The sequence below is a fragment of the Aquarana catesbeiana genome, linkage group LG01 (genome assembly GCF_042186555.1).
Source record: "Aquarana catesbeiana isolate 2022-GZ linkage group LG01, ASM4218655v1, whole genome shotgun sequence".
NCBI lineage: Eukaryota > Metazoa > Chordata > Amphibia > Anura > Ranidae > Aquarana > Aquarana catesbeiana.
The window spans coordinates 626,223,401-626,248,666 of NC_133324.1; the positions used below are offsets into that span (position 1 = coordinate 626,223,401).

Genomic DNA, 25,266 nt, shown 5'->3' on the forward strand with positions numbered 1-25,266 from the left:
TAATTGGATATATATTTTTTTTCTCAGCACCTACTGTATATCTGCTGTATTCATTTTTCACTTCCTCCTTCCTGGCCGTGGCCCATCGCATCATTTCCTGTTTGCAATGCCTTCTGGGAAGGGGCGGCAACTTCCTCTGACACTGCCGTTGCTATGGGAACCTGACCTGAAACCTATTACACTGCTTGTGCTGCACTGAGCATGTGCGAGATCTGCAAGGATGAGATCCAGGAAGAAATACAGTCTGGCTTCAGATGCCCACACTTAAGATGGCCACGGCCTGTTGTAAGTTTATAAAATAACAAACTACTGCTATAAACTAACAAAACAGACCTTAGTTTACAGACTAACTTTACTAGAATACATTAAGCTTGTGTATTATAGGGGTATTTTTATTTAAAAAGTATAATTTCGGCCGGAACACCACTTTAAGGACTAGCCTCGTTTTGAGATTTTGGTGTTTACAAGTTTAAAACATTATATATTGTTTTTTTTCTAACACCCTAGAGAATAAAATGGTGGTCATTGCAATATTTTTTTTCACACCGTATTTGCGCAGCGGTCTTACAAGCGCACTTTTTTTGGAAAAATAACAAACAATCCGCCAAATCACCCCACTGCCAGACTTCATACATTCTTTCCAGAGACAATGAAGAGTCTTTTGCAAGCTTTGTTTTTGTTGGGTTTTTTTTTTTTGCTGTTTTATTGGGGGATGCCTATAGGATACATCTTTGCCATCATATTTAAGGATTTTAGTACACTTTGAGTAAAGTTAGAGCCAGAAGATAAAATGTGCATATTGAATTTAGTATTAGTTTCCTCCTGCATCTCCATGCAGACTGTTGCTCCTCCTGTGGCTCAACCCCCGCAGACTATTCCATCTAATGCCACGTACACACGGTCGGAATTTCCGACAACAAATGTTCGATGGGAACTTGTCGTAAAGTCTGACCGTGTGTAGGCTCCATCGGATCTCACATTTTCCGACAACAAAATCCGTTGGCCACATCGATTTGACACAGATCCCCACAGTCTCTTTTCTGATCCGCGGTGTGTATTGATGAAGTGACCGTGTACTAGCAGAGTTCCCTTCACAGACTCCTTAGCACTCCAGCTCTTGGCACCTCCAGCCCCACTGTGGTAACATTCACCAAACTTCCAACAGCCCTGAGTCCTTGATGAGGAACTTTGACTGGACCATGCGTACCGACAGTTTCACCTACCCTACTGTTCCAGGAGTTTCCTGCCATCCGACCGTGTGGTGGCAGAGACATCATCAATGACCGTGTAGAGGCAATGTTCCCTTCACAGCTCTTTCCGGGCCTCTCCTGCAATTGGCAAACCCCCCCAAAGATGTGGATGGCCTCCTGCGACTGACTAACATGCCATTCCTCACTTCACCCAGCTGACTCTCTTGCCTGTGGAGAATCACCACAGCTTATATATGAGGCGCGCCCCCTGACAATCTCGACAATCTCGATGCCCCTCCAGTTCCAGGTCCAGCCCCCTTTCCAGAACCTTCTCCCTGGAACAGGGGGAGGCGCCCCAGAGCCAGAGCACAGGTGGTAACGCCCACAGCTACTCTGATCACTCCCAGCCCCCAGATCAAAACAGAAAGGCCCAGCGCACAGCATAAGCCTGCCTAAATTTACCTGTGCAGGATAACCTAGTAAAAATACCTTACTAGCACCTACCTATTGGTAGAGGGTGCTACATCTATATAGTTGTACAATGCACTTTTTACCTTTCAAAAAGTGTTTCTCAGCGCTAAACCTTTCATCCAAATTCTAAATTGCTGCATTTGTAAATTTCAAAAGCCAATATAAAGGAATAGTGGTGCAGAACTCAGAGGAGGCGAAATACAATTAAGTCTCCATGTCTAACAGCAGAGCCAAAAAACAAAACTTGCCTCAATTCTAGCACCTGACCTAAGAGGGTGCTGCGCTTACAGTATTACTTGTTATATTTACTGGAAGAGGACTGGGGTTGTGCACATGCTCTGTACATTTGTTGGGTGAGGCTGGGTTCACACTTGCTGCGGCCGCGGCTCACAGCAGGGGGTCCGTGCATCCCTGTTCACCGATTCAGGTGTGAATCAGGTTCAAATTTCTGCCTGAATTTGCCAAAGATGCAGAGGACCCTTTCCTAATGCGGACCGCGGCCGCTCTGGAGGTGTGTAAACCAGCTCCATTGAGAGCCGGTCACACTCCCATGTCATGCGAATTGGATGCAGAGAAATTCCAATTTGCATCAGTATGAACCCAGCCTAATAGATATAAGCGAACCCAGACACTAGAGAGCTAAAAAAAATAAGTTTCCTGTCGCATCATGGCAGCATACACTTTGGGTTGTGACTCCGCCCCCACAACCTGATAGGACTACATAGCTATAAATTGTAGAGATGGCCCCTGCCCAGTATTCTCTTATTTTTCCTCACCTGAAGGACTGAACATATCAGAAGCACCCCCTTACCGAATTCGCCCCAGCCAGGTTCTAGCCTCTCCTGGGTGGAAGTCCTTACCTGTACAGCCTCTAAACGAGCTAGATGGAAGGAACCCCGCTCTGGTGATCTCGGGGGTATGTTGCGGCTCCAGTATAAGCCTTAAACAGGCTTAGTTGTTGTGCAGCGGTCTCCATGTCACTTTGCTTTATTTTCGTTTTTCCTCCTCCTTTGCTGGGCTCTGTGGTCCCTCTGTGCCTCCCTTCAGGCTTCCCGGGCGTCTCGGCGCTTCCGCGCATGCGCAGTGCGCACCCTCAGGGCGTCCTTTCGATTTTGCCAGTTTCCAAGATGGCGCCTCGCGCCGCTACTGCGCATGCGCGAGCGGGTCGTGATCTCGGCGGCCATGGCGGCAATTTTAAAAGCCCTGTTTGTCATTTTTGAGCTCTCCTTGCTTCCTGGAAGACTTCTGACTGCTGTATTCTGACTTGCTGCATCTCTAAAGTATCCCCCCTCTGGGTAAGTGCCTAATACTTATGCACGGTCTTTCTGGGTCCTGTTTGCATGCTCTTACCTTCCTATACCCTTCTCAGGTGCTCACCTTCCTCTCCTATGGAGGCCGCTGCCCCAGCAGATCACCACCAGCCTAATAGGTAAGGGGGGGGGATTCCAGTGGTAAGTAGAGAAGATTGAAAAAAGAGAGCAGGACCGTATTAACGCTACCTAATTGGTCAGCCCTGTCAGGTCCGCAAGATCGTCTAAGTCAGGACGAAGAGAATCTTCCCACAGGAGAAGCCGCTCCGGCCATAGACGCAGCCGCTCACGCGGAAGAAGTCGCTCAGGCCACAAGGGGAGTCGTAGACGGAGTCGATCCCATTCAAGACATAGCCGTTCCTACCACAGAAGATCCCCTGCACGAGGACACCAATCCTCTGCGCACCCTTCCCGCCCAGCCGGGAACGCTTGCTGGGTATGCGGGGCCACGGCCCTCCCAGACAAACTAGCCTGCCGCAAGTGCATGATTGAAGCCACCAGGGAGAAAGAGCCGGATTCCATAGAACCCACTGGAGTCTCTACTCCCCAGGTCTCAACTCCTGATGTAGAGCTTACAGCCCATAGCGCCTCACCCACCATTCCCAGTGCATCAAGGGATCAAGAACTCCCGTCAGATGATGAGGAGCTGGAAGCATCAGCTGGCTTTGATTTTGCGCTCATAGAACCGTTCATCAGATCGGTTAAGGAAGCGATTAACTGGGAGGAGCTGGAGGAGATACAGCCAAAACAGAGGAAGTATTTCCCAAACCTCAAGAGAGTCCCGGAGGCTTTCCCATTCATCGACGAATTAGATGAGCTGATTAAGGAGGAGTGGCAGAATCCAGAAAAGAAGTTTAGTCTGTCCAACAGGCTTACCAAATTGTACCCACTCAAGGAACCCAAGGTATCCCCCTTACTTTCTCCTCCGGTAGTGGATGCATCTCTGATGCGTCTAGCCAGGCACGTGACGCTCCCCATTGAAGATGCAGTAACGTTCAGAGACGTGCTTGACAGGAAGGTGGATACAGACCTTAAGAGAGCTTACCTGTTCGCAGGAGGTGCCTGCAGGCCAGCGGTGGCATTAGCGGCGGTTGGGAAAGCTATCTCCAGCTGGTCCTCAGCTACAGCAAGACTCGTCACTGAGGGCGCAGATCAAGAGCAGATCACTAAAGCATTACAGGAACTTAGCCTTGCGGGAGATTTCGTGGCGGAAGCTTCCGTAGATACTATCAGATCCACATCAAGGTCCATGTTAGCTTCCGTAATGGCCAGAAGGGCGCTATGGCTTAAACCTTGGTCAGCTGACCCCGCCTCGAAATCTAACTGGTGCAGGATTCCGTATGACGGGGTGAACCTCTTTGGGGCGAAGCTAGATACCGCAATCTCTAAAGTGACAGGCGGGAAGTCGGGTCTCATACCATCGGACAGAAGGCCGAAACAACAAAGGCTACCTCCCTCTAAACGTAATCTTTCGGAGAGGTACAGGGATGCTAAATCCTATAGACCCGGGAAGGAATACAGAAGGAGCTGGAAGAACCCCCAGACGTCCTTCCTCAAATTTCAGAAGCCCAAAACCCCTGCCTCCAATGACCAGAAGTCCTTTTGAAGGTTCGCCCGCCCTACCAGCGGTAGTGGGTGCCAGACTCACAAAGTTCAAGTTGGTCTGGGCGGGAATGATAAAGGACCCATGGACGGTGTCCACCATTCATTTCGGACACAGGTGGGCATTCAGAGGTCGTCCTCCAAGAGACCAATTCTGCTCAATCAGACTTCCTCCTTCTCAAGAAAAAAGACTATCCCTAATCCAGTATATCCAGGAGTTGCTCTAAAAACAAGCAATAGTGGAGGTACCGCTATCTCAAAGAGGCAAGGGTTTCTATTCCCCACTTTTCTTAGTGAAAAAGAAATCAGGGGACCTTCGTCCAGTCTTGGATCTAAAAAACCTCAACCGGTCGATACAGATAGAAACATTCAAGATGGAGAGCCTTCAATCAATCCTCCAAGCAATAAACTTGGGAGATTGGATGCTGTCAATCGACCTCCAGGACGCATATTTACATATCCCTATCCATACCGAGTTCCAAAAGTTTCTCCGGTTTACCCTAAACCATCGGCACTTCCAATTCCGAAGCCTCCCATTCGGGATCTCTACCGCACCCAGGACGTTTACAAAGGTCCTATTACCTGTAATAGCCCACCTGAGAGAAAGAGGGCTGAGGGTCCACCACTACCTGGACGACATCCTACTTCTCTCAGACAGCCAGGACTCTCTCGTCCTTCACAGGGAAATCCTAGTCTCCACATTACAGTCCCTAGGGTGGCTGATAAATTGGAAGAAGAGCAACATCCATCCCACACAGAGAATGGTCTTTCTGGGAGCCGAACTGGACACGAGGGAGAATACAGTGGAACTTCCGGGGGAAAAAATCCCTCCTCTAATTCAAAAGGTGAAAAGGGCAATCTCTGCTACAATGCTCCCGGCCAGGACATGTCTCAGTGTCCTGGGCTCCCTAGCTTCCACCATTCCAATGGTCCAATGGGCACAATGGAATTCGAGGCCTCTCCAGATCTCCTTTCTGCGCCAGTGGAAGGGCACATCAATGTCCCAACCAATCTTCATCTCTCAGGAAGTGAAGCAATCATTGAAGTGGTGGGTACGACCTCACAACTTGGGAAGATGCAGGCATATAATCACTCCCTATCAAGAAACCGTGACCTCAGATGCCAGTCTACAGGGATGGGGATACAGTGTCGAATGTTCTGGAGATGAGAGCAGCGTTCCAGGCTCTCCTGGCCTTCAGTTTTCACTTGAGGGGGAAGCACGTCCTCCTGAGGATGGACAACAAGGTAGCTGTTGCCTACATCAACAGGCAGGGGGGCACCAGAAGCAGGTCCATGTTGCAGGAGGTCCGTCCTGTTCTGGAATGGGCACAGCTGAATCTACTGGACCTAAGGGCGGTTTATGTTCCGGGAGTCCAGAACACCTTGGCCGACTCGTTGAGCAGGAATTTCTCCTCCAACAACGAATGGTCTCTGAGTCCACAAGCCTATGCTCTCATATCCCGGACCTGGGGCTCTCCAGAGATAGACCTAGCAGCAACTCCGGAGAACACAAAATGCCAGAGATTTCTAACAAGGATACCGTTTCCTTCGGCAGAGGGGACGGACTGCCTCCAACACCCCTGGAACTTTCACCTGGGGTACATTTTCCCCCCGACGCCTCTCATAGCGAGATTCCTCCTGAGGCTCAAGAAGTCAACAGCAGTGGTGGTAGCAGTAATCCCTTTCTGGCCGAGGAGGCCATGGTTTACTACCCTCATGCAGCTGAACACGGCAGATCCTCTGCCTCTCCCATTGTCGACAGACCTACTCTCCCAGGGGCATCTTCTTCACCCGAACCCGGGGAACCTACACTTGATGGCCTGGAGATTGAAAGGGCTAGGTACCTAGACCAGGGCTGTTCCCAGAAGGTGGTGGATACCTTACTCCAGGCCAGAAGGTCTACCACCAACATCACGTACAGAAGAGTTTGGGAAAAATTTGTCTCCTTCTCTCAACAGCAAGGTTGGGACTCGTCCTCCCCGTCGGTGTCTCAGATCTTGGAATTCCTTCAATTAGGCCTAGAGAAAGGCCTTAGGTCAAGCACCCTGAAGGTCCAGGTATCGGCCCTGTCCGCCTTGACAGGAGTTAAATGGGCGCAAGAGCCTCTGGTGATCCAGTTTCAGAGGGCCTGTCTAAAGCTGAGGCCCCCCAGGAAACCGTCATTCCCGGTCTGGGATCTCTCAATCGTTCTGGAGGCATTATCCAAGGAACCCTTTTTTCCAACGCAGAGCATATCCCTCTGGGATCTAACGCTGAAAGTTTCATTTTTAATAGTCATAACATCGGCGAAGCGAGTGTCAGAGATGCAAGCTCTAATGGTTAGCGAGCCATATTTGGTTGTTCTTCCAGACAGGCTAGTCCTAAGACCTTCGGATCGTTTCATCCCCAAGGTATCCTCATCTTTCCATTTTAACCAGGAGATTAATCTTCCAGCACTCAGCACGGATCAGGGAGATCCTCATCCACTAGATGTCAAAGGTACCGTCCTGGAGTATCTCTCGGCAACAAAATCCATCAGAAAGTCGGAGAGCCTCCTAATCATCCCACATGGTTTCAGGAGAGGTCAAGCGGCATCCTCACGCACCATTGCCTCATGGCTAGTAAAGACCATCAAGAGATCTTACTCACTGAGTAACCATCAAGTACCTGAGGGCTTAAGGGCACACTCCACCAGGGCAGTGGCAACCTCCTGGGCGGCATATTGTAGAGTCTCGGCGGAGACGATCTGCAGAGCGGCTACCTGGTCCTCCAGGAACACCTTTATGTCTCATTACAAGGTGGATTCCGCCTGCTTATCCACGGTGGATTTCGGAAGATCCGTTATCCAGGCCAATTCTTCTATTCTTTGTTAAATAAACTTAGTTTGAATTCCCACCCAGTCTTTGCGAGTTACTCCCCAAAGTGTATGCTGCCATGATGCGACAGGAAAACGGAAAATTGTATACTCACCTTTCCGTAATTTTCCTTTCCTGTCGTATCTTCATGGCAGCATACAATCTCCCACCCGTCTAAGGTGATATATATACGGAGAATACTGGGCAGGGGCCATCTCTACAATTTATAGCTATGTAGTCCTATCAGGTTGTGGGGACGGAGTCACAACCCAAAGTGTATGCTGCCATGAAGATACGACAGGAAAGGAAAATTACGGAAAGGTGAGTATACAATTTTCCGTTATCTGTTCAAAAGTCTTTTGAACAGATATTTCACCGGGTGCACCGGGTCCGGTGCATCCCAGTACATCAATTCAGGTGCGAATTTCTGCCTGAATTCGCACCTATAACTGAGCCAAAGATGCACAGGACCCTTTTTCAGTGTGGAACGCGGCCGCCCCGGAAGTGTGTGAACCAGCTCTATTGACACCCAGTCACAGTCTCCTGTCATGCGATTAGCATGCGGGGGAACCAGCATCCAATTCGCATCAGTGTGAACCCAGCCTAAATCTGAATGAGACGTGGAAAGATTGTTTATCTAGATACCCCACAGGCTCTCCAGATATTGTCTACATCATCTAAAACTGCAGACTTCACATATATGCTGCCGCTGGTCTAGGGTTGCCACCTGTCTGGTTTTGACCAGAACAGTCTGGGTTTTGACACATGTGCCTGGGTTTCCACCCACCGGAAACCTGGGCACACATACCACCGTCCTGTGGCCAGTGGCAGCGGATCTATGGCCCCGGCCGCAACATCTAGAGAGGCGCCACGCATCCCGTGCCCGCTATCACTGTCACACAGTGCCGGAACATTGGTGCGCTCTGAGCCCAGCGGGTGCCCTGTGATTGGCAGAACGGAGGCGGGGCTGGAGTGTGGATAATCGCGCCTGCTTGCTCCCAAAGTCCTGCCTCATGCTGTGTGTCTCCTGAGGTCGCTCTCATCTGCTCTGTCAGCCCCCTTCCTGTCAATCACCCCCCTCTGTCAGCCCCCCTCCTCGCTGTCAGCCCCCCTCCTCTGTCAGCACCTCCCCTCCTCTGTCAGCACCCCCCCTCCTCTCTTTCACCTCCCTTCTCTCTCTCAGCCCCTCACTCACCCCCTCTCTCCCACCCACCTCTCTTTCTCTCATCCTCCACTCTCTCACCCCCCTCTCTCCCCTGCCTCCTCCCCCCTTTATCTCACCCCCTCACCTCCTCCTCTCTCTCACCCCCCCTCACCACCGCCTCTCTCACCTCCCTCACCCCACCTCTTTCCCTCCTAAGGGGGTGGGGGCCCAATGAGGTAGGCTGTACAGGGCCCCAATAATTGCTAACAGCAGCCCTGTGAGTGAGTGCACCAGTTCGGATGTGTCTTGATTCCTGTGTCTTGCTGACACACTACTCCCCAAGGCCCCCCACACAATTGAAGGAAGGAAAATAGCACTACAGTAGAGGAGCTCCACCCCCAAACTCCGGCTCACACACTTCCTGGCTCGAAGCAGGTCTCGGTAAGGCAGTCTAATTGGGGTCTTTCTGGGCAGGGGACACTGATGGGTGGGTTCCCTGATCTAATCGAGGGGGGGGGGGGCGATATGAGGGAAGGGGAGTCTGTGGAGAGGGGGGTGCTGACTGCTGGTGACCAATTAGATCAGCAGTCAGCACCACCCTTAGAGACCCCCCTATTATATCAGCACCCCCCCCCCCCCACACTTAGAGACCTCTATTTGATAAGGGGAACTCTCCTTATATCCGCACCCCCCTTAGAGAAAAACGACTGGTCTCTAAAGAGAATTGGATATAGGGGACTCTGATCTAAAAACAAAACAAAATAAAACCTAAAAAAAAAAAAAAAATGCAGTGCAACCTCTCCCTATAATTATAGTGATTCAAATGTGAAAAAATAATTGTGAATGATGGTGGAAACCCCAAAGGATAATCCAAGTATTAATACACTCCAATCTTATTTAAACATACAGTATATACTGTGCAATCTCCATACACATATAATATTGTATGAATAGTGGTGTAAATCCTTTCCAAAATGTGCTGTGCTAATATCCAACATCTAACTCAAAAGGAGTTTATAAATTGGATATTAGCACAACACATTTTGGAGTGGATATACACCTTATATATATGTGTGTGTGGAGATTGCACAATATATATGTTTAAATAAAATTAGAGCGTATTAAACCCAGACACATTATTCAGACCGGACTGTGGCTCCCCAAGTAACCGAGACAGTCACACACCAATCTGTTGCCACCTGTTAACGCAAATTGGCCACACCCACTGTTTGCCACGGTGCGCTAAGCGTGACGCATTATTGCTCTCCTCCAGTTCATTAAAATCCTATAGTGTATACCACAAAAAAATTTGCCATGCGCTGCTAAAGTATTCATTTTGGCTTGAAGAAAAGGTGGCAAACCTACTGTGGCTCCCTAAGTAACCGAGATAGTCATACACAAATCTGTTGCTGTCCGGGAGCTGTGGGCAGTTGTTTGGGGGCAGGTTTGACTGAAGGGTGGGGTGATAATGTCAGCATGAGCAATTTGGCCGCACCCACTGTTTGCCAAGGTGTGCTCTGTGTGCTACATTACTACTCTCCTTGGGGCACCCAAATGTATCCCAGGTCTTTTATAATCCTTTAGTGTTTGCAGCAAAAAGTTTTCGGGTTTGGCTTGAAGAAAAGGTGGCAGCCATGGGCGTAGCATAAGGGGTTGCAGGGGTCACTAGCTCCAGGGGGCCCCAGCAGCCTCCCTGTCATTTTATCATATCCTCCACAAAGTCCAGCTCTGATCTGCCCTAGGGCTCCACAGCCACGCTCCAGTACTAGGCTTCTGCTTTGCCTTCCACAGTCCACACCCCTCCAATCTCATTGGCTGGGGAGAAGCTGTGAGGCATTTCCTGAATGGAGAGGAGCACGAGGTGAGAACAGCCCAGGATTGGGAAGTGTCTGTGCTGTGTGCTGGCAACATGGAATGGTAACCGTGCTTAGCGAAGCAAGAGGAGGAGAGTGCCGTCCTATAGCCACAATGGGACCGATGTCACTGGTGAGGTAAGACACCGCTCAGTGTCTCCTAGTCACCAGCTGGGATTCTCTGTACCCCCCACCCGGGGATGTCCACTTACCCCACTTCCCTGACAACAGGGGAAAAGACACACACCTCTGGGAGGTGACCTACCCCCAACACCTGCCAACACTTACAGAGAAACCTTCAGAAAATTGCTAAAACAAATCCCTTAACACCTCCTCGGGGGGTACCTGAAGGGCTACAGGCTCCAGATTTTATGTCACATGGCTTTGCCCTCCCAGAGCTAAGTTGCACCCCCCCCCCCCAAAGCCCCTGACCACCCCCTCTGCCCTGGATACTATGCCTGGCTGCTGAGCTCCTTTCCCATTACAGCACTCTATACTGTTCCTCCACTGCAGGGCTAAAATCACATTCCTTTACAACACAGCCAGTTAGCCATGATCTGCACAGGGTGTATCTGCCTACTGCAACTACACTGCCGTTCTGACCAGAGAATTTCACAGGTCAGAAGGGCAACATAAAAGCCAGAAACAGCCTGTAAAGACTGACAGACTGTGTGTAAAGGAATGTGATTTCAGCCCTGTGTAGTAGCTGTATACAGTGCTGGAATGGGAAAGGAGCTCAGCCAAGTGATCTGCCAGGGGTCCCTGTCCCTGATTCTCCAGCGGTAATCCCTGTCCTCTGATGTAAAGATGAACTCTGGGAACTCAAAACTCTTAAGCCACTTGGAGTATCTTGGCGGGTGGAGGATGTATATGCACGCACGGTGGAAGTGGTGGGTGGTAATGGGGGGGCCAGGTCAACTTTTGCATCGGGGCCCACAAGCTTCAAGCTACGCCTCTGGTGGTAGCCTTACCTTCAGCCGGCCTGCCTTGCCGCTTTTAGCTCTGTGATAGTTCTGTCTGCTTGTTCTCTTCATGTCACAACTCTCCATCTGTTCCAGTGTGATTCATGATGAGAACAGTGAGAGAAATTGCTGCCAGTCTGTTGTTATAGAGAATTTACAAAGCATGACAGAAGGCTCAATGATAATATTACTGGACAGCAACTTGAGGAATTTGTATCTGTTTGAACAGACATTAGCTTTGCTGCTTGTTACTGCTTCATTTGATATTTAAAGCAGATCTTCACCCTTTCAATGGACTTGACTCTTCCACATCCATTCTCTTGCAGACAATTTATGTTCTATATTTCTGTACAGAAAAGAAACCCACCTGACAGCAGCGTTATGGTGAACTGGGCACTTTGAAAACAATAGTTTTCTTTGTGTCCTTGGAGAGACCTACGTTAGAAATATACACATCTCTGCACATCTGCACATGGTGTGAACAAGCCCAACATATACTATGCATGTCAAATCTGCATGTATTTCCATTAGTTTTTATGCACATATGGTGTGAACAAGGCTGCCCTCCCCCATCCTCCATCATACGCCTAGGCAAATGATGTCAGTGCCCCCAGTGCCTCCTGGAATATGTGATGTGCACCGGGAGCCCTGCACATCACCCCATTCACTAACAGAGGAGGAGGGCGGTCCTAGCAGCCCATTACTGGGAGGCTGTGCCAGAACCCAGAAGAGCTGGCACATCCTCCCTTTGATGTCCCATGGCTGCGCAGGACCCAGCAGCAGCTGAGGAGAAGAGGATCTCAGCAGGACAATGCTGGATCCACTGTGTGGGTTAGTTTCTCAACTTTGGCCATCCCAGGATCAGGGAAGCAGAAGAGAAAAAAAATAGGGGGAGAGGATAAAGTTCCTCTTTAACTAGCCTGCTGCTCTACTGTATAGATACTTGCTCAGCTGCTTGATAAGGTGTCACTTCCACTTGGCTTTGTCTGCTCTATTTCTTATCTTGTTTTAATGAAGAATGCATTGATTTAAGGACTACCTTTTACTTGACATAAGATAAGGCTCTGAACAGCTGTTTTGTAAATTGTTACCTCACTAATGTTTTTTTGGCCCCTTTGGTTTAACACTAGTGGCATTTTTTTTGCCAATCAGTAAGGGGGCAGGCAAGTGGGGAATGAGTATTTGGTTATATGTTTGCCTTTTGTGAGGGTAAACCTAATATCTTAGCAACTGTGTGTATACTCTTGAGCAACCCAATTTTGGATTGATTGTTTTTATGCAAGTATAGATACAGTGACCAGTGATACGTCTGGAAATATAGGTGTGATAAAGACAATGGTATAGATACAGTGACCAGTGATACATCTGGAAATATAGGTGTGATAAAGACAATGTTGTCTTTTTATTGTGGGTATGATAAAGGGTAGTTTTTTCTTTATACTTTATACTATGGTGGTATTATAAAACTTGTTGTAGTGTAATAAATGACCATTTGGATAGACTTCATTGTTCATTACAATTTTATATAGATTATTTAAGCCAAGTGAGGTTGATTGGAGTGGTTGCTTTTTCCAAGGTATCTATGCCTTGTTTATTTTTTTGTTTTGCCACCTGAACTGACCCTTATGCATGTCCTGCTGACTGTGTTTGTGTGAGACACCAGTCTCAGCCATCGCCTGCGGACAACTGAACTCCTGCAACCGCAGGAACGCTTTTGTTCTTTCTTTGTTCAGCCTTCTGTATTTCTTGGCTAGTGAACAGTAAAATTCCTAGGGACGGCCTGTGTTGCGTTTGTTAAACAATATGATTTTTTTATATTAATCAGACATAACATTACATGGGACAGTCTGTTTAGTAGTTGGCCATAGAAAGAGAAATCAAATTACTGTCAGATTTGGCTTGAGTGGATACTTCTCAAACAAATGCTGTTGGATACAATGGGGACGTAGATACCATTGTTCTATTCAGCTGACAGTTTGAGCAGTATATTGTCTCTATAGCTACAGTAAACAGGTAATATATAACCCAGTGGCGGAACTATAGGGGTCGCTGCAGTCGCACTTGCGACTAGGCCCTGCCATTCTGCCGCTGTGGGGGGGCCCAAGACCCGGCATCTCCCCCTGAACCTTTGGCTTGCCGTTTGGAATGCAGTGGGGGGAGGTGGGAGGCAGCGATTGGCAGCTCTATTGTTCCTGTGGGCGGTGGGATCTCCCTGCAGCTTGTAGTTCTTCCCGAGTGTCAGTGTAAACAGTGGAGAGAAGAGGGGAGAGGCCTCTGACCCGGGCAGGTATCAGTTTCACTTTCAGTGAGTCGGCTCTGCTTGTACACTGCTGCTGATACATGCCCGGGTGAGAGGCCCCTCCCCTCTCCACTGTATACACTCAGGAGAAGAACTACAAGCCACATGGAGATTCCCCCGCCTGTGGACACCATAGAGCTGCTCATCGCCGCCTCCCACCTCCACCAGCCAGGTACACGGGGAACCTCTTGAAGGAGGGAGGGGGTCAGCAGTCTGGGGACCCTGATGTATGGGGGGGGCTCTCTGGGGACCCTGATGTCTTGGGGGGCTCTCTGGGTACCCTGATGTAAGGGGGGGATCCCTGGGGACCCTGATGTCAGGAGGGAGGCACTCTAGGGACTCTAATGTAGGGGGGGCTCTCTGGGGACCCTGATGTAAGGAGGGCTCCCTGGGGACCCTGATGTAAGGGGGGTTCTCTGGGGACCCTGATGTAGGGGGGGGGGGCTCTCTGGCGAGCCTGATGTAAGGAGGGCTCCCTGGGGACACTGATGTAAGGGAGGTTCTCTGGTGACCCTGATGTAAGGGGAGGATCTCTGGGGACCCTAATGTAGGGGGAGACTCTCTGGGGACCCTTATGTAAGGGTAAGCTTTCTAGGGACCCTAATGTAGGGGGAGGCTCTCTGGGGACCCTGATGTAAGGAGGGGCTCTCTGGGGACCTTGATGTTAAGGGGAGTTCTCTGGGGACGCTGATGTAATGAGGGGGGCTCTGAGGACCCTAATATAAGTAGGGAGGCTCTCTTGGGACCCTGATGTAAGGGGAGGCTCTCTAGGGACCCTAATGTAGGGGGGGCTCTCTGGGGACCCTGATGTGAGGGGGGCTCTCTGGGGACCCTGATGTAAGGAGGGGCTCCCTGGGAACCCTGATGTAAGTGGGGCTCTCTTGGTACCCTGATGTAAGGGGGGGGTCCCTGGGGACCCTTATGTAAGGAGGGAGGCTCTCTGGGGACCCTAATATAGGGGGAGGCTCTCTAAGGACCCTGATGTAAGGGGGGCTCTCTGGGGACCCTGATGTAGGTGGTGGATCCTTGGGGACCCTGATGTAAGTGGGGGATCCGCATTCAGATATGTAACGATATATATATACATATACATACACATATATATTATATATATGTGTATGCCCGCCAAAGTGTATGACTTTCCTTACTTAGTTGCTATGGGCTCTAGCACAAGATCTTTTGTAGACCTAGCAACGCCACTGGTGGGGGCCCTTCATGGTTTCTTGTACTGGGGCCCTGAAGATTCTAGTTACGCCTCTGATATAACCTATGGCATGTATGATGGCAGAGTGCCATCTTGAGGTAGAATTTGAGAGTGCATCTATAATTGAATGACAGAGATGTCTTTCTGTTAGTCGGTTATTATGGTAAACAACTTGAGCTATATAAAGGTTGCCAGGCATAAGCTGGACAGGCCTTGCATCATGCCTTAAGACTGAAGAGGAAACATCTGTAACCAGCCATTGAACAAGAAAGATACCTGATTTCCAAAGCAACTGCTAACTGAGTCCTTGTTGTCAAAGGAGATCACAAACACAAGTCCTTGTTGTCAAAGGAGATCAAAAACGCTAAAATTCAACGGAAGCAGACCTGTTTTTCTGTGGTGTGTTGTGTAGCACACTGGGGTGGCTTGAGAGGCAGTTTTCAGCACTATTTTTAGCGCTAAAACGCCTGAAAACTGCCTCAGTGTAAAGGGGTCTTAGGGTTGCCACCTCATCCCTTTAAACCCCAATTACTGATTAAGGTGGTAATTAAACTCCCTTGGTGCCTTATCTGCATTCAATTAGCCTCATAACCTGTGTAAACTCATATGCGCAGTGGCAGGCGGTGGCAATTTTTATTTTTTTTGGGGGGGGGGGCGCAAACAGTAACCCTGGTCGGGTGGGTATGGTGCACTTACCCCATCTATGGTGGGCAGTAGCGATGGGCTTGGGCGTATTTGCAACCCCACGTGCCCTAGCCCGCCAGGAAGCTGACACTGCACAGCGCTAATCACAGGCAGTGAGACATTTCCCGATCTCTGCAGTTGCGGATTGGGAAATGTCTCACTGCCTGTGATTAGAGCTGTGCAGTGTCAGCTTCCTGGCAGGCTAGGGCACGTGGGGTTGCAAACACGCCTGAGCCTGTTCTAAGTGGGCAGCGCTTCTCCTGGGCATTGTGGCGGCTTCTATTTCTTCTCTCCTCCTCCTCTCCGGCCAATTGGGACTCTTCTCTTTTTGGCCAATCAGAAAACGGGTCTCAGACCTGCTTCGGATTGGCCGGATTGAGGATCAGTGTTTCAGCAGCGAATATTCATTCGCTGTTGTAACACCTGGGTGGGCTCCTGGCGCAATGCTCTGCGCCACAAGATCACCCTATTTTGAAGCCTATTAGAGCCTCTGGCTCTAATCAGGTGCTTCAAAAAACATCCCCGCCACTGTAATTCACATGCCCGGCGTCCTGAAAGGTGCCGGACGCCTGAACAGGGGGTGGCGGTGTCCTGTCAAAATAGCGGTCGTGGATAGAGCATGGGGGTTGCGGTCGTTGGTAGAGGGGGACGGCACTCTGGTGCCCCCAATGGACAGGCCGCCACTGCATATGTGTTTGGGTTTAAACAGATGAAGTAAAATAGAAAGCAGATATGAACATTCTTATTTGGTTCTGTTTTTGGACATTTCTTTATTTTTGGACCTAATTTCTTTCTCTTCTTTCAACAGGGAGGCGCCAAAAAATGAGGCAACAGCCAAGCTACCAGAAGGGGCAAAGGGAGGCTACCCTCGCCCGGGCCGCAACAGGGGAGGCAACAAGGCCATCTTCCCACCAAAATGTAAGTGACAACTTCAAACATTCATTTAGCCACAGACAGGGGTGATTCTAGGTGGGCCAAAGGCCATGGGCTTAGGGCAGAACTTAGGGGGTAAAGAGCACTTTGTGGTTGCTGCCTGGCTCATCAGTGCCCATTAATGCAGCCTTGCCAGTGTAGACATGGCTAGAGGAGAGGCCCAGTGATCACAGTCACACAGAGTCACGTCTGCTAGAATGATCATATATATATATATATATATATATATATATATATATATATATATATATATATATATGAGACAAGAGGGGTAGGGGGCAACTGCAGGACTTTTTCAATGTTGGCACTTGTCCAGTGTTTGCCCTCTGTAAAATGACATCACCATCCCTTTTCTATGCATTTTTCACTGTAAAAAAAACAGTGCAGCACGGTGGAGTCCACTAGTCAAGAGCAAACATTGTCATCAGACCAAGTACAAGGTTGGTCAACTAATGTAGCAAAATGAATGCTAAAAACAGTTGGGACTAGGGGTGGCTTAATACAGTGCAAAGTGGATTTGCCTTTCGTAAATAACCCCCAGTGTGTCAACACGTGCTATCTACCATCACTGGGTATCAATGGTTGTGTTTTGAGGGTGCAAGCCCTTCCTTATAACTATAGAAGCTCAGAGGAAGAGGTTGCACCCCCGTAACATGTCCATTGATACCCCATGATGAGAGCTAGCACATGTTGACACACTGTGCGTTTTGTGGGTTTAGTAAAAAATCTGTTTGTAACTACACACATTTGTGGCATGGGATCATAAGGGTAATTTAATTGTTATTCCTTTACGTGTACGTGGCTTCAAATTTTGGCTTTTAAACGGGTGAGATCACCCCATATGAGGAAGGCAACATCCCCATACTAATGTCTCATTTGGCCTTCACTTTACCAAAATCCAACTTTGTAAGTTCCTGAGTTTGGGATGTGTATCTAATGTTTTTGAACATGCCTGTTTATCCCCCAAAAAAGGGGAAATAATGCAAAACATACATGTTATACACCAAGATGTTGGTTTGTTTTAAAACCTTAAAACGCACATGTGAATGTGCTTGGAGTAATTTTTTTTTTACTAAACAATGTGTGGCTTATTATTTCAAAGCTCAATACCAGTGTATTTGTTAAGTTGTTGTAGTTAAAGTGACAATGTGTTCTAAAATGTGGCCAACTCCTGCAATTTTTAGTCCTCCCAAACATTATAGGAGTTGAAAAGCCATAATATTTTTGAACTTCATGCATTAGATCCATTAAGAACAAAAACAATGTGTGTGTGTAGCAGACCCATGGCACACCATAATAGATGAAGAAGATATTGTCACCTCATGTAGCAAATAAGGTACATTTGCACTATTGGAGCAAGTGGCCAAAATAAAGCCCATCTGTGAACATATAAGACAGATAAGAAACACAGACAACAGTAGTTCAAATGAAATATGAGTTTATGATCTCAAAATTATATTAGGTATAATCAGCTACAATTTTCTGCCAAGCCACTGCTCCTCTACCCACAAAATAATCCAGGTATTTCTGCCGTACATCTCTTGCAATTTGTGAGGGCAATCCAGTACGGGCATTTTCAAGAGCTGTCAGCACACCCACAGAAGGCCGAGCTGCAGCCTCTTCAGCTGGGCCTGCCACTGCAGGGTCCACGTCACTTGCCAGTGAAGCAAAGTAGCTAGTCACATTCCTCCTTAAAAAAATTATGTAAACTACAACAGCACAGGACCACATGGTTGATCTTGTAGAATGCCAGGTTGACTGGAGTCAAAAACAGCCTGAAACGACTCGATAGGATGCCAAAGGCGTTTTCGACCACCCTTCTGGCACGAGAGAACCTGTAATTGAAGATTTTCTGCTCTGGGGTGAGGTTCCTCATAGGAAATGGCTTCATCAGATGTTCCCCCATCTGTAAAAAAAACTAAATCGAGGCCCTCAACATTCTCCTCAGCAGGTGGCAAGTTTTTAAGGTGCCATTCTGGAGCTGCTTGTAGAACTCTGTCTGCATAATCACACCTCCATTAGAGTTGCGGCCGTTCTTCCCAACATCCAGATACAAAAACTCATAGTTGGCAGACACTACAGCTAGCATGACTATGCTGCAAAAGCCCTTATAATTAAAATAATATGAGCCAGAGTTGGGTGGTGGGACAATCTGGACATGCTTGCCATCAATAGAACCACCACAGTTGGGAAAATCCCACTGATGGTGGAACTGGGTGGCAACATCCTGCCATTGCTTTGGGTTGGAAGGAAACTGTGGATTAAAAGGAAAAAAAATGACTATTTCTGCACATAACAATGCAAGCAGATTTGACACAAACATGCTTAGCCAACATAAGGAGAAAATTTAAATGAGTATTTAAAGACAAAGGGGTAAGGTCAACTTATCTGATTCATCTCCCCCTCTGGTGGCCCATTAGCAAAATCTTAGGGCGGGGGGGTAGATGTTTTGGACAGGTAACCCTCTCCACTTCCATGAGAGCTGTTTGCACAAATAATCCGGGATACTTTAGCCAGCCCCTCCTTACTTACACTATTGGCAGCCCAGTGGACAGGTAAGAAATGTCATAATCTAAACATATGATCCACACTGTCCAAATTGCAGCACTTTTTGACATTCTGAAAATACCTATCAATACAATAGGAGACAAAAACTGTCTACGTTATAATTTGTAGGTAATCAGGCAGGCCCTTGCACTACATGGTTGGGTGAGTTCAGACAGAAATTTAAACACAAAAGAGGGATGTGTGTATGGGTTTGGCAAAGTCAGCAGATAGAGTATTTGTATCTGTTGACTTTGCATTTTTGGGGGGGAGGGAGGGTTCCAAATGAGTTTGTGCACCAAAAAATAGTCTCTTGCATTCTGCCTGAATTTGAGGACAACAATAACATTTGTACACATTTTGGGGGTTGTTTAGGGTAAGCCCCAAAATTTAGCTGACAGAAAACACTGTGAAGTTACTAGGCTAGGTGTTTATGGGCCCAGGATAGCATGCTGGGGAGGTTAGTTAAGGAAAATATGTATGTAGGCCAACAAAGGAGCAGGAAAAACTTACAGCATGCATGAGGACATTCACAGCATATTACAATATTGATAATTATGTAATCAACAAATTAAGACAATACATTAGCAAACATTAATACATAGAATGTGATCTTAACGGTAAAAACTTACCCGAATAAAGTCCTTCTGCAATACTTGAATAATGGCTGAGCAGGTGTTTGGAATAATGAATCCCAGAGCCTGTGGAGAGATCCCATTGGTATTGAGGTCCTGGAGACTTCTCCCCATTGCTAAGTAACGCAAGATGGCTATGAGCCTTTGCTCTGGAGTGATGGTAAGCCTCATGCATGTGTCCTGCTTCTTAATATAGGGGGTCACCAATGCCAAGAGTTGGCGAAAGCAGGGGTCCTTCATCCAGAGATAATTCCGAAAATCATCCGGATTATTCTCCTGGAGCTCCCACAGCAAAGGCATATGACATAATTGGTCACGATTAAGCAACCAATTTTTGGTCCAAGAAATCCTCCTCCTCCTGTTCCTGGACTGTCAAAGCAATAACTCCAAGCCCAATGATAGCACGTTCTCTCCTCCAATTCCGCTACATGGCTGGTTGACAAACGGCTGTTCAGAAACGAACTGAAAAGCGCAAATCAACACTCACCAAACTTCTACTAACACAAAATTAGCAGAAGGAGCCCAAAGGTGGTGCCTGACAATTGAACTTCCTGTTTATCAGCTCGTAGTACGTCACTACGTTTGTGTTTGTTAGCCGACAATTGTGTACCGTTTGTATGCAAGACAAGTTCATGGCACACGCCCTTCGGACAAAAGTCTGACGCTCTGTTGGCTAACAATCTGATCGTGTGTACGAGGCTTTAGCCTTAGAGATAAGCCTTTTACAAGCTGAAAAACGCTCAGGTGTGAACAGGGCCTTATTCAACTGAGTGGGCTGCCCTATGCACAGAAATGCCCAAAAAAGCGAGCCGTAAGCCAGGAACACTAGTTCCCGCTAGGCCAAGATACGAATGTGGACTGATATAAACCCTTGGCAGATGTTCCATAGGTTTATGTGGGTATTGGATGTAGAGTTGCCACTTCATCCCTTTAAATCCGAACACCTTTGAATTACACAGGTTCTGATGCTAATTTAATGCAGATAAAGCACCAAGTGAGTTTAGTAACCACTTTAATCAGCCACAGAACCTGTGTAATTAATATGTGTTCGGGTTTAAAGGGATGAGGTGGCAACCATAATTGGATGTTTCAGCTGTATGAATCCTCAGAGTACCAGCATGCAAACGACTGCACTGCCTCCGGGCACCTTCCTGTAAATATTTACACACACACACACACACACACACACACCTTCCTTTGTGTTTACCTCACGCTGAAAGGCGGGGCCTGACGGCGTCACGGGGGGGGCGTGTTGGGAGCAGTGCACGCCGGGAGCAGGGTGTTGTTGTCGCAGGAGGCTGAAGCTGAGCTACGCCATTTTGTTCGTAGAACAGGGTGAGGGGGAAGAAAGAGAAGAGTGCTGGGTCGCCTGTTCAGGGTCGAGTAGCAGGCTGGCAAGGTGCGGGAAGTGTAGACAGGGGTAGGTGAGCGTTGCCGCTCACTTTGTGGTCTCGGGACTGGTCGCCCTCCTCGGGATTCGCTTCGCCACGGCAGGAGAGCGGGGCGCCCGGCGGGGCGGGGGGGACACTCTGACATCCGCCAGCGGCAAGGACAGCAGAGTGCTCCCGCACCGGAGTAGACGGCGGAACAAAGGACGGAGGATGGAAGCAGAGAGAGGAGAGCCGAGCAAAGGTGAGCGGACACGTGTGTGTGGGTGGACCATAGAGAGGGAGATGAATGACTGAGGCCTTTGTGGAAGGGGGCCCGGCCAATAAGACCTCTCCATTGTAATGTCCTCCATGGGACCCCCCTCCACTAGTAATGTCCTCCATGGGACCCCCTCCACTATTAATGCCCTCCATGGGACCCCCTCCACTATTAATGTCCTCCATGGGACCCCCTCCACTATTAATGTCCTCCATGGGACCCCCCTCCACTATTAATGCCCTCCATGGGACCCCCTCCACTATTAATGTCCTCCATGGGACCCCCTCCACTATTAATGTCCTCCATGGGACCCCCTCCACTATTAATGTCCTCCATGGGACCCCCTCCACTATTAATGTCCTCCATGGGACCCCCTCCACTATTAATGTCCTCCATGGGACCCCCTCCACTATTAATGTCCTCCATGGGACCCCCCTCCACTATTAATGTCCTCCATGGGACCCCCCTCCACTATTAATGTCCTCCATGGGACCCCCTCCACTATTAATGCCCTCCATGGGACCCCCTCCACTATTAATGCCCTCCATGGGACCCCCTCCACTATTAATGTCCTCCATGGGACCCCCCTCCACTATTAATGTCCTCCATGGGACCCCCCTCCACTATTAATGTCCTCCATGGGACCCCCCTCCACTATTAATGTCCTCCATGGGACCCCCTCCACTATTAATGCCCTCCATGGGACCCCCTCCACTATTAATGCCCTCCATGGGACCCCCTCCACTATTAATGTCCTCCATGGGACCCCCCTCCACTATTAATGTCCTCCATGGGACCCCCCTCCACTATTAATGTCCTCCATGGGACCCCCCTCCACTATTAATGTCCTCCATGGGACCCCCCTCCACTATTAATGCCCTCCATGGGACCCCCTCCACTATTAATGCCCTCCATGGGACCCCCCTCCACTATTAATGCCCTCCATGGGACCCCCCTCCACTATTAATGCCCTCCATGGGACCCCCCTCCACTATTAATGCCCTCCATGGGACCCCCCTCCACTATTAATGCCCTCCATGGGACCCCCCTCCACTATTAATGCCCTCCATGGGACCCCCCTCCACTATTAATGCCCTCCATGGGACCCCCCTCCACTATTAATGCCCTCCATGGGACCCCCCTCCACTATTAATGCCCTCCATGGGACCCCCCTCCACTATTAATGCCCTCCATGGGACCCCCCTCCACTATTAATGCCCTCCATGGGACCCCCCTCCACTATTAATGCCCTCCATGGGACCCCCCTCCACTATTAATGCCCTCCATGGGACCCCCCTCCACTATTAATGTCCTCCATGGGACCCCCCTCCACTATTAATGTCCTCCATGGGACCCCCCTCCACTATTAATGTCCTCCATGGGACCCCCTCCACTATTAATGTCCTCCATGGGACCCCCCTCCACTATTAATGTCCTCCATGGGACCCCCCTCCACTATTAATGTCCTCCATGGGACCCCCTCCACTATTAATGCCCTCCATGGGACCCCCCTCCACTATTAATGCCCTCCATGGGACCCCCCTCCACTATTAATGCCCTCCATGGGACCCCCCTCCACTATTAATGCCCTCCATGGGACCCCCCTCCACTATTAATGCCCTCCATGGGACCCCCCTCCACTATTAATGCCCTCCATGGGACCCCCCTCCACTATTAATGCCCTCCATGGGACCCCCCTCCACTATTAATGCCCTCCATGGGACCCCCCTCCACTATTAATGCCCTCCATGGGACCCCCCTCCACTATTAATGCCCTCCATGGGACCCCCCTCCACTATTAATGCCCTCCATGGGACCCCCCTCCACCATTAATGCCCTCCATGGGACCCCCCTCCACCGTATTATATATGTGATCTACTCTACTGCTGGCTGATGTCCTCACCTGTGTCTGGTCTCTATTACATCTGAACATTGCATGGATTCTTATGTTGTGTGTGTATATATTTATATTGACCAGCGACCCTTTTTACTGCTCTAGGTGAGAGTGCTACCCACTATATATATTCTTACCCCCCCCCACACACACACACACACACACACACACACACACACACACCTTCAGCTGCCCACAGTTATAATAGTTGCAGCCAGACTTAGTGGAGGGAGATTTCTGCAGCATATTTGGCAAGTACAGAATCACAGTATATATAAAATAATATGCAAAGTGTTTGGAGGGAAGCTTCGGAATGGCAAAGATTAGGGATGCACCGAATGTGTTTTTTGGTGCCGAAACTAATACCGAAAATACATCTTCCTTGATACCGAAACAGCACCAATACCGAAAGTGACTTTTTAAAAAAATATTTTTATACAGGAGATGGTCAGAGACTGGGGACACGGTACAGGAGATGGTCAGAGACTGGGGACACGGTACAGGAGATGGTCAGAGACTGGGGACACGGTACAGGAGATGGTCAGAGACTGGGGACACGGTACAGGAGATCAATGCAGCCTCACCAGTGCCCCTCAGATACAGCCTCACCTGTGCCCGTCGTGCAGCTTGCCAGTGCCCGAATCAGAGCGGCGATCTCCGTGTGTTACAGAGCTGCATTTTAATTGCCCGGGTTGCAGTAACGATGTCCCGTCACGTCACACTGATTCAATGTCCCACCATTGGATCAGTGTGCCGTCTGTCACAGGAGGCAGGAAGTTGTTACTGCGGTCTGTGTAGTTAAGCTCCGTGACATAACGGAGATTGCGGCGAGGAGGGGAGGACTACGGCACGCAGCGCCAGGAGGACACCCCCGTTATAGGCAGCACCAGGGATGGGGCCCCGCCCCCATTTTCGGCGCCGTTATCAGCGAGATTTGTTTCGGCGGCCGAAAATTCAGCGCATCACTAGCAAAGATGTTTTTATTACAAATTATGTGAGCAGACTGCAGTTCCTCTTTAACCACTTCCTGCCCAGCCTATAGCAGAATGACGGCCAGGAATGGTTCAGTTATCCTGACTGGGCATCATATGACGTCCAGCAGGATAACATGCCGACGTGGGGGTGCGCGGCGTGTCAGTCTGACATGCCGCATCTCCGATCGTGGTAAGAAGCCTCTGACAGACTGGGGACATGGTGCAGGAGAATCATTTCACGCATACATTTTTATATGGGTCTTTACAGAACACTTTACCCAGGATTATTTGCTAGTTTCCAGTGATCAACTGAAAACTGGTGGAAACTCAAAATGTATGTCATCCTGCCTTTCCAGGATAGAGGTGAGCGGTGCGGCACTCCAGCAATGTGATGGGCAGCACTGATAAGCTACTGACAGGTTTTACTGCTGGCCATCGATTAGCAGTGATATGGGCACTGTCATCAGTTTTTTTGGGGGGCACTGACTGGCAGCTTATGGGCACTTTTTGACTAGGCCGAAGCCGCGGCCTCGCTTAAAAACTCCTGCCCGCAGCTCTATAAGACCAGCTCAGTGAAAAACAAAATCTAAAAAAAACGATTTGCTTACATTTTAAATCGATTTGACCTCTCAACCCGATTAAAGATTTTAATCGATTTTTTTCCCCAGCCCTACTATTACATTGACAGTAAACTTTTACATGGGGGCAGGGCACATTACATGCACCCCAGTGTGAAAGGGGTCTAAATAAAAAAAAAAAAAAAAAAAAAAAAATGTGATCTGATATTTACCAGATTCCATCTCCAATAGTATATACAGTACAGTATATCTCTTCTGTCTGTTGTTCTCAGAGTGGATTAGAGAATTTGCTCCCTAATCACATAGTTGGTTATTTATATTTACCACTGAAAATGTTTTTTTTAAGAATAAATTGCCTTTTTTTTAAACTTTACATATTAAATTATACACCACTTTTTTTTAAGGTTATTATCCGGTTAATCGAAACAATCTGCCAACTAATCGATTATGAAAATAATCATTAGTTGCAGCCCTAGTTGTGTTACTGATCTTAATGCAGCTGTGTGCA

At 48.7% G+C, this 25,266-nt stretch overlaps 1 protein-coding gene across 3 annotated transcripts in view; it reads left to right on the plus strand.

Moving 5' to 3' along the window:
• The first annotated feature begins 20,885 nt into the window (after positions 1-20,885).
• The window catches only part of LOC141108771 (YTH domain-containing protein 1-like), a 64,018-nt gene continuing 59,637 nt past the window's right edge, over positions 20,886-25,266 (plus strand). For all 3 annotated transcript variants that reach the window (XM_073600691.1, XM_073600699.1, XM_073600709.1), the window contains exon 1: positions 20,886-21,297. In XM_073600691.1, the coding sequence (XP_073456792.1) occupies positions 21,267-21,297 (31 nt within the window). In that variant the 5' untranslated portion in view covers positions 20,886-21,266. The remainder of the gene's footprint in view (positions 21,298-25,266) is intronic.